We start from the raw sequence: 10439 nt of genomic DNA, 5'->3' as shown, positions 1-10439 counted from the left end.
CTACATGAACGAACAAGAAAGATGTGCATCTTCTGGCCAGATCCAAAACATACATTTCCGTAGTATACTCAAGCAAATCCACAAAGGGCCCAGGACTACAGTCCTGTTCCTGTGCACCGCATCATTATAAGACACTGGAAACTGACACCAGATTGTCATAAATGACCCAAACATTGCAGAAGTGTCCCTGACCCTGTGCTTTTCAAACGTTCTAAAGCAAAATATTCACCCCATTAAGCAACTATGTTAAACTCAATACAAATTGCTTTGGTCAGAATACTGGATAAAATCCTGATACAAAGTCAGACTGACTCAGTGTGCTTTTGGCCCTCCTACACCAATACTTTCAATACTCTTGTACACAAAACTCCCACAAATTCCTGGACTTAGGATATTTGCATTATCAATATGAAGGCCATCCCTCTTCTCCACCCTGGGGTGTTCAGCTGCTTTGAATGTTGTAACACTAAGAATATAAAAGCACTCGTTGACCTTCCTCAAGGCTGCAAATCTCCACGTTTGCTCTGCTTTCATCTGGCACCATCATGGAGCTGTTCGAGTGGACCCTGTTTTTACTCATCGTCTTGCTAATTGGGGTCCTTTTCTTTTCCCAAAGGAGTGATGTCTACTGCAAGATGGTTATTTTCTATGGCTGGAGTGTAGTGATGCTCATCCTAGTGCTCCCTTGGGTAGCTCTAATCAGGGGGTCTAGAGTGGAAAACTTGAAGTGAGTAGGCAGCCTTGGCTGTACCCGCATCTTTTTGGGATGGTCACATCTCTGGGAACAAGGTGGTACTCGGTACCAGGCACATCTGCCTGTTCCTCTTGAAACAGGCCAGGGATGCTTGGGAACAGGATAATCATTTGAAATACTGTGTATCCCATTCTGGTTGATACCAGTCAAGAAAGTTATGGTGGAATTAGAAAAAGTGCTGGAAAGGGAACTAGGCAAGGATGCCCTTTATCTCCTTTACTCTTTATATTGGTGTTAGAGATATTAATGAATGAAATTAGAAGAGATGAGAGTATAAAAGGGATTGTGATGGGGGGGGATATAAAGTAAGAGCCTTCGCGGACAATTTGATCATCACTACTGAAAATCCAATAGAATGTATCCCAAGAGCAATAGAACGTATAAATGAATTTGGACACCTAGCTGGCTTTAAGATAAATTTTAAGCTAGTTGGAAAAATAAAGTAGCGTAACAAGAACGGCTGGAAGTCAAGTCACTTGGTGGGTGTCCGTGGCGAGTAAGTGTGTAGGTATGTTGATATGTACAGTATAGGTAAGTATTATATAGAATAATGTAGGTTTGTTTTATGTTATGAAAATAAGGGAGTGTGTTGTGTATGTGTATTGTGTAAATGTACAGTGGTACCTCTGGTTACGTACTTAATTCATTCCGGAGGTCCATTCTTAACCTGAAACTGTTCTTAACCTGAAGCACCACTTTAGCTAATGGGGCCTCCTGCTGCCGCTGCGCCACTGCCGCATGATTTTTGTTCTCATCCTGAAGCAAAGTTCTTAACCCCAGGTACTATTTCTGGGGTAGTGGAGTCTGTAACCTGAAGCATACGTAACCTGAAGTGTATGTAACCTGAGGTACCACTGTATATGTATGTGTTTTATATGTTAATGAAATTTTTAAAAAGAAAAAAGAAAAAGTGCTGGAAAATAAACCAAAATCATCAAGAAGCTGGAGCAGCTCTCCTGTGACGAAAGGTTACAACATGGGGGTGCTGGACTACAGCTCCAAGAATCCCTGACCATTGGTCACACTGGCTGGGATTGATGGGATTCGGAGTCCAGCAACAAGAAAAAGCCACAGGGTCCCCATTTCTATCTTAGTCTGTGAGACACTAACAACCGGCAGCTTCATCTCTTTTATTGTATTTTGTACACAGTGTAAGCTTCCTAAGTTATTTTGCTTAGGAGGCAAGGTATGAACACGCAAATAAATGCAGTTCCTTGTCCACACTGCCTGCCTGTTTTCTGCCCCCTGCAGGATTCTTTGCTTCATGATGCGGCAAGTCAGATATTTACTTGGCGTCAAGATCACAGTTCATGGCTCCGAGAATCTGAATACCAATGGGCCGTATATGGTTGTTGCCAACCATCAGACCATTCTCGATATTCTGGGTATGTTGCTAGCCTGTGGCTTTCGCAATTTTGCACTGAAACGTATTTTGGAAAAGATGTGAATTTTATTAGGAGCATAATCCAGGCCCAGATTAAAGGGACGGGTGTCCTGGGGGGGGGCAGGTTGGGGGGGCAGAAGGCGACATCCTACTCTGCTTCCTGCCTATGATGCATATGAAGTGTGGGAGAAGGAAAGAGAAGGTGTGCTGCAGGACCTGCTCAGTGACTCTTCATCTCCCCCCCCCCAGCCACTTATCTAACCCCAGCTTCCCTCAGGGCTACCCCACCTCCTTCTTCCTCATCACTGGGATATCAACAGGCCCTCACACCTCCATCAACCCTCCACCATCTTAACCACAAATCTCTTCTCCCAGTCCTCCAGGGGCATAGACACCAACTCTGTGGGGTCCTGGTCCCTTCAGCCGCCGCAATAAAATATTTAGCCCCCCCCCCCCATTTTCTGCAAATTTCTGCATCCCTGCCCTCATCCCTCTCTTGGGCAGCCACCTCTCCAGCAGCCAGGGGCCACCCTCTTTTCCTGGATGTCCTACCATTGCTTTTTGCTATTTCCAAGCTCATCTGAGCCAGGGCAGCGGGAGAGGTAAGCGGGCAGCAGGCAGGTGAACAGACAGAAAGGTAAAATTTTTGAATGCTGATGACATTGAAATGAATTGAAGGGGCTCTAGCAATAAGGTAAAATGTAAGATGGGATTGATAATAGATAAATTAAATAGGACATGAGTTTGCTGAACCAATTTCTAAAAGGGATACAAAAAAGGGAGACGTGAGGAAGTCAGGAAAATAAGTTAACTAAAGATGAGAAGTCAAGAAAGAGGGAGTTTTGTTTTTCTTTTATATGTGTTTTTTCTTCTTTTTTGTGTTTAATGTTTGTATTTTTGTATTTTGTAATCTTGTATTTTTCTGTTTTTGTATTTTTTTGAAATTTTCTATTGATAAAACCTAATAAAATATTAATAATAATAATAATAAAAGAACAGACAGAAAGGTCTTGCGTACGGGTAGGAGCCAAGAAGCAAGTGGGCAGTGGGGGAGTCCTGCGCCCAGTTGCATACAGCAGAGGAAGGTGCGATCTTCAGAAGTGGGGGAGAAAGCAGAGGGTGCCCCCCAATATTTTGTTCAAGTTGGCACCTGTGTACCAGGGGCACTGGTTGCTCATCCTCCCATCCTGGCCCAGTCTACTGCTGTTCATGGCTCTACCTGAGCCCTGGATGTCTGCAACAGGAGAGGAAGGTGGAAGCATAGGCTTTTGCCCATTGTGGCAAAATTTGTGGATCTGTCCCTGTTTCGTTCCATCTCCAGCCTCAGGGAGGGAGGAGGCAAGATAGGAGCACAGTATGCATTTGAGAGGAGGCAAGAGATGCGAGCTTACGGCTCAAAATCAAATTAGGAACATTAAATTAAGTGTTCCGAAATTAGAAACATTAAAGTCATTCAGTTTTTTTAGATTCTCAATTAAGATGAATCAGATTATCACTGATCATTGTGCTACGGAAGTAAGATGAATGCAAAGCTTTTTTTTCCAGCCAGAAGGTGTTCACCTATCAGGTAAACACCATTGCCATTCTAAGAGAACAAGGGAAGTGTTCATGGATGGCATGCCTATCTCGCTTACGAGAAGGCCAAAGTCCATAAAGATTTTACAAATCACATACTCAGGGATGCACTAGTTAAGGTCTGGAACAAATACAAATCACAACTGGAACCACAGACCCCTTGGTGGCTTTCGCCCCTAGAGGTGCATGCTGTGAAAAAACTTAATTTGAGAATGAACTGGGCATCATATAGACAACTACTGGAAGAAGATCAATGAAAACTCAGAATAAAACCCTTTGAGGAGATACTATAATTTGCGACAGACAGATGGCAATATCTGCAACTAAGAAGCGTATTTAATTCAGATTTTAAAAAAGGTTTTGCAAAACAGGATTCTATACTGAGCACCACAGTATTACAAAATAATAAGAAAACATTGTCTAAAATATATAATTTTTTTATTGGATTGGGAATTGATGGATGAAGAAGTGAAAGAAACTATGGTCAAATGGGCTCAAGATGTCAGACACATGATATACTTAGAGCAATGGGAGAAATTCTGGCGCAAAGATATACTATTTACCGCCTCTTATACGATTAAAGAAAATTTTGTTAAAATGTTCCACAGATGGTATTTAAGCTGGCCAAAATCTATAAACTGAAATCCAACCTCTGTTGGAAATGTGGCAAAGAAGCAGGAACAACAGTACACATGTGGTGGGGTTGTGAGTAGATTAAGAAATTTTGGGGAGTAATACATGAGGAATTAAAGAAAATGTTGAAAATCCCAATTGTTAAAAAACCAGAGGCATATCTCCTAGGCTTGATAGGGAAAGATATACCGCAAGTGAAAAAAAGAATTTTTCTATATGCAACTACGACAGCCAGGGTAGTGATTGCTTCTAAATGGAAATATCAAATCTTGCCCCCAAAAGAGGAGTGGATTTGCAAATTAAATGAATATTTAGAATTGGCAAAGCTAACCTCAATCATAAGATATCAGTCAAATCAAAAATTTAAAAAGGAATGGAATTTTTTTGAAGATTATATGTTACAATATTGTTCTAAGAAAGATATGCTAATATGACTAGAATAAAAATGTAAAGTATATCTATGAATTGGAAAAGAGAAGATATAAAAGAAACACAAAGAATGATACATTTGGAGAATGCAAAGATATATGTGGAAATAGAGATTTAAAGAAGTCAAATTGTGGCGGAGGGAAGCTGTGGTGGTGGGGAGTATTAAATGATAAGTGTGTAATATTTGTTTTCAGTGTTTTTGGATTGTTTTCAATCTTTTTTTCTTCCTTTTTTGTTGATGTTTTGTTTTTTCTGTATTATTTAAACAATAAACAAACAAACATGCAAATAAGAAAAAACATGGTGAGTTCTGGCACCTCTTTTTATAGGAAAATAGCACTGGCAAATGGCAATGTTTGGAATTCCTTTTTCCCCTACAAAAGCTGAATGCATGTCCAGGAAGGTGGCTTAGGAGCAGGGTAAATTCAGAAAGAATAATTTCTAGCCACAAAGCCTTCTCCACCTGGGGATGTTGGAATGACATGTCAGAATGCAAGTGACCCCAAAAGCCCCATTTAGAAAGTGTTTCTTTCTTTCCAAGGAATAGCGGAGGTACTTCCCGACCGCTGTGTGATTCTTGCCAAAAAGGAGTTGAAGTACATGGGCCTGATAGGCATCACCTGCTGGCTATGCAAATTCATTCTTCTCGACCGCAATAATAAGCGCTCAGCCAGAGAAACCATGGATCACATCACAAGGACCCTGCTGCAGCAGAACGTGAGAGCACATGCAGAGAGGGGTTCAGCTCTGGGAGGGGAGTAGCTGGGAAAGGATGGCTGGTGGGAGAGGAGTCAAAGGGACCCTATGAGACTGCAGCAGCCGCTGGGAGGAGCCATCGCTTGGGGTAGGGGTAGAGTGCATGCTTTGCAAACACAATGGCTCCAGCTGCTGGCATCTCCAGCTGAGAAATATTAATTTAAGTAGCAGCAGGTGGTGGGAAAGTTTCTGTGCCCACGCCCTTGGAGAGATCCTCACCTGGTAGAAGGAAGCTTCCTGGGCTCTGGGGTGGTGACATATTTTGCTCTGCGCACCAGATATTTGGAAGAGGATTTTGCCAGGTGGGTGAGTAAAGAAAGGATGTGTGCCATGCATGACTATAAGGAGAATGTGCCTTTAGAGCCATCTGCCCCAGGGAACAAAGGAGAAAGGAGTCTGCTGAGGAACTGCAGCCGTTCCTGGGGGCAGAAGGGCATTCAGGGTAGGCATATCCTCAGTCCTGATGCAGTCTCATATTTTCTAACTGGTTTCCAGCTAGACCGTTAGCAGCTTGAGTGACAGGCCAAATTACACCAGAAAGAGTGAGGAAATAATAATATTTCACTGTGATCTCCAAAGATGTGGTCCGTGGACACATTTTAATCTGTGGCCATTTTTCTCTGCCCGTTTCTTATGCAGCTGAGGGTCTGGGTTTACCCAGAAGGCACCAGGAACTGGACGGCCACAGTACGTCCCTTCAAGCGAGGAGTATTCAGTGTGGCTGTGAAGGCTCAGGTAAATGTGTGAATTGTGAAATAGATATTTGTCTCATGCTGGCAGATTTCATGGGCTTCCATGAGTCAATCATGCTACATTTTTGGTGGCAAAATGTGATTCATCACTCAGGTTTACCATTCCTGAACATTTGTCACAGTTCTGATTTGAGAGACTTATCAAAATGCCTACCAAATGGAGAGTCTCTCTCTTTCCCTTTCTAACCCTAATAGCTGCGCTGGGTTTTGCTCACCAAGCTGGAGATGAGTGGGCAGGGCTAATGTCAAACAAACAATGATGGAGGCTCCCTAAAGCAAGGATAATGTTTCATACCCCTGGGCTGCTTTGGGGGTGAGAGGGAAGGGATAAGCATTAGCGGGACACTTCTGCAGTCATGAGATTTTAGGTTTCCCAAACATAATACTGCCAGGAGTGGCTGGCATGGTGCCTTGGAGCTCTTAATTTATAAACTGCAGTTGCAGAAGAGGTGGAGGAGGACAAGGAGAAAGAACTTTGTTGATAAAGCTGGCCATTATCTGTTTTATAGAGCCAGTGGGAGGCATTTCTTTCTGTTGGGCTCAATGCCATTATTTCAATATTTTGTGGGGGGAGGGGAGGGTGGGTTGGCCGGCCCACCCATGAGGCAAGTTGAGGTGACCACCTCAGATGGCAGGATCCACAGGGGCAGCAGATCTGGCCTCAGGGAACACATCAACCGCTTTTGTTATAAGAAGAATACAAAACTGAAAAGGAATGCACTGCAGCTAAATATTATGTTCATTTTTTCAGATGGTCTAATCCTTCCCCTGCCCATCCCTCTAATATTCTTAAGAGGGTCTCTTCTCCAGTCTTCAGAGAGTAGCTGGAAGTGGGGAGGCAGAAAAAGGTCCTTTCCTTCCACTCTGTAGTTTTAATCTGAAATCTTTGGCGCAGTACTGTGCCCAGAGTTCAGAAACTGCTTGCGAGAATGAAATTCCCTGTCCCAAAATGTGCCTAGAACAATGGGAGTTTCGAACCCTGGCGACATCTGCCGCCTTCTCGGTGGCCTCCTGCAATGTCGCCTCTTGTCAGATAGGAGGTGCTGCTGGTCTCCTCCAATCCCTAGGGAAGAAATTATGTGTGCCGCCCAGTGCTTCAGAGCAGGCCCCTTTGCCCTCCACAATGGCCTTTGATTCCCACTTCACCCCTGTCAGGTAAGGTTGATTTGATTCCCCACCCTGTTCCCAATGTAGATCTTTATTCGCCCCAACCACCAGGGGTGCCAACTTGAAAAAAATATTGGGGAGGCCAGGGGACTTTGCCCAGCATAATTGATTACAAGACGAAGCACACACACACACCATTTGAATGGCAATGTCTGTCAACTTGCAGGAGGGCAGCCCCTGAAATATTTTATTGGGTGAATAAAGGACATCGGCCCCTCAAAGGTAGCTCCAATGCACCCCTCTCCTGCGCCTGATCTTCACTCACCCCTTCTTCCCTGGGGGTCTGAGGGCACCAGTTGGTGGTTTGCCTCATGCGCCAAACTGTCTTGGGCCAGCTCTGGTTGGGTCAGCCCCAAATAGAACCCTTGTTCCACCTCAGGTAAGAGTCATACTCTGAAAGGCAAGACCATCCCTGTAGGTTCACCTTCCCTGTTAAAACGTTGCTTAGCGCCTTCTGGGTCTCTTAATTTCCCACTGTTTTTTGATACACAGATCCCCATAATCCCTGTTGTGACCTCCTATTATCAACAACCCCCCAACCTGAAAGAAGGCCAGAGGCCCTTTTTTTGTAGAGGTGAGTGAGTCTAAATGACAGTCTTGCTTATTTAGTTTATACACTTCAACGTGAAGTGAGAATGTATATTTTGCTTGAAAGCCTTTTCCACTCGCTTTAATTTGAATTTGAATGCTGTATAAAAATTGCCACCTTAATCATTATATCACTTATTTCTGGGGAGGGGGGTGTTTAGCCACTCGTTTCTCCACCTCTATACAACACTGCCATTTTGGACCTGTTCTGAAATTTATTTAAATATTATTCCTTTATATACTCATGTATAGACCACTGCTTAAGGCATAGACTTTACAAGGCAATTTCCGCATAGAATTAAGTTGCACTGTCTCTCTTTCTCTCTGTTGCTCCTTGCCACCTTCAGATAAGTGGATCATCCAGATTTTGCCCAAGATAGAAACACGAGGCCTTGGGCCAGAAGATGTCCCTGCACTTGCTGACAGCACACAGAAACTGATGCTGGATACTTTCAATGAGATCAATGGGCACATAGTTTTAGAGAAAGATACCAGAGAGTGAGGGCCTCCTTATCATGGAAGCCTGGGAGGACCCACCAACCAGGAAGCTAGACAAGAACTTTGCTTCCGTCCAACAAGACGAGGACAGAGGAAACGCCTCACTCCACCCAGACCCAACTAAGACCAGGGCCACCTACTGGCTCAGCTATATGACGACAGGATCCAGGCATCTCTCCACCTCACAGGAACAACAATTCTATTTAGCAGCACTATTGAAACGTCTGATAGTTCCACTATTCAGTCACTCATGCTACCTTGGGCTGAGATTCCTAGGGTTGGAAAGGCTGCTCTGATTTGTCGCCCAGCAATTCTGCAATTATTGTTAGCTCTCATTAATATCTCACCTTTCCTCTAAAGAGCTCAATGTGATATATAAGATTCTTCCCTTCTCCATTTTATCCCCACAAGAAACCTATGGTGTAGGTTAGGCTGGGAGACGGGTGACTAGCCCAAGATCAGCCAGTGAGCTTCATGACTAAGTTGGGATTTGAACACATCCTAATCCAACACCCTAATCTTCTCCTATATTCAGGAACTGCTATTGCCCTGTAACTTCAAAGAGCAAGATGTGGGGTCCTTCTCTCTCCAGATTTTGTTCTTTCATATATGTATATGGTTTTACAATTTAATATTCAGTCAGATAACACAATATAACATTTATCATATAAAAGAAAAAAGAAAAAAACCCTCTCCATCACTTCCCTCAACTTCCCCTTCTGGATCTTTAAATATTTACTACTTCTGCTTAATTGTTATCTTGTTTTTATGATCTTGTATCTGAATGCTCTAAAATTCTTATCATTTTTATACCAAATTTTCATAATTACATCTTACACTCAATTACATTCCATATTATTGTTTCTTGACCTTTAAACTTGTTTTCTTGCTTGTAAGTGTTTAATCAAACCCTGCTGGTGAGTCCATTTCTTTACAGTATTTCTGTAAATACAATATAAAAGGTTCCCAGTCTTTTTTAAAATCTTCATTGACATTGTTTTTGATTCTTTTTGTAACTTTTGCCATTTCTGCATATTCCATAAGTTTGACTTGCCATTCTTCTTTCGTTGGTACCGTATTTTTCGCCCTATAGGACGCACCGGCCCATAGGACGCACCTAGTTTTTTGGGGGGGAAATCAAGGGGAAATTTTTTATTCCCCCCCCCAGGTTTGCGCAGCCATCCCCAAGCTAGAAGAGGGAGAAGGAGCGCTCCGTCTCCCTCTTCTGCCTTCAGGGACAGCTTGGCCCGCTATCCCGCGAGCTTGTGGGGCTGGCGGGGGGAGAAGCAGGCTTGCTTCTCCCCCCCCCCCCCGCCAGCCTCCAGATCAGGTCGGGGAATAGCGGGATGGCGGCGCTCCGCCATCCCCCTATCCCCCGAGCTTGTGGGGCTGGCAGGGGGGAGAAGCAGGCTTGCTTCTCCCCCCCCCGCCAGCCTCCAGATCAGGTCGGGGAATAGCGGGATGGCGGCGCTCCGCCATCCCCCTATCCCCCGAGCTTGTGGGGCTGGCAGGGGGGAGAAGCAGGCTTGCTTCTCCCACCCCCAGCCTCCAGATCAGGTCGGGGAATAGCGGGGTGGCAGCGCTCCGCCATCCCCCTATCCCCCGAGCTTGTGGGGCTGCAGGCTGCTGCCCACAAGCCTTGCGAGCCCGCGGGACATCCCTCCAGGCTTGCAAGACTTGCAGATAGCTTCCTGAAGCCTGGAGAGCGAGAGGGGTCGGTGCGCACCGACCCCTCTCGCTCTCCAGGCTTCAGCGAAAGCCTGCATTCGCCCCATAAGACGCACACACATTTCCCCTTCATTTTTGGAGGGGGAAAAGTGCGTCTTATAGGGCGAAAAATACGGTATGTTGTCATTTTTCCATTTTTGTGCTAGGAGAATCCTAGCCGCCGTTGTTGCGTACA

General features: G+C 44.4%; 1 protein-coding gene across 1 annotated transcript; it reads left to right on the top strand.

Annotated features, from left to right (window-relative positions):
- Nucleotides 1-514: 514 nt before the first annotated feature.
- LOC309517818 (1-acyl-sn-glycerol-3-phosphate acyltransferase alpha-like) lies at nucleotides 515-9030 on the top strand. Its single transcript, XM_082197389.1, has 6 exons — nucleotides 515-727; nucleotides 2006-2139; nucleotides 5317-5492; nucleotides 6171-6266; nucleotides 7943-8024; nucleotides 8386-9030. Exons 1-6 carry the CDS (start codon nucleotides 546-548, stop codon nucleotides 8538-8540), a joined length of 825 nt encoding a protein of 274 aa, XP_082053515.1. The 5' UTR covers nucleotides 515-545; the 3' UTR covers nucleotides 8541-9030.
- Nucleotides 9031-10439: the final 1409 nt, after the last annotated feature.

The sequence above is a fragment of the Podarcis vaucheri genome, assembly GCF_965113315.1.
Source record: "Podarcis vaucheri genome assembly, chromosome: 13".
Lineage (NCBI taxonomy): Eukaryota > Metazoa > Chordata > Lepidosauria > Squamata > Lacertidae > Podarcis > Podarcis vaucheri.
This window is presented reverse-complemented; position numbering and strand designations above follow the sequence as displayed.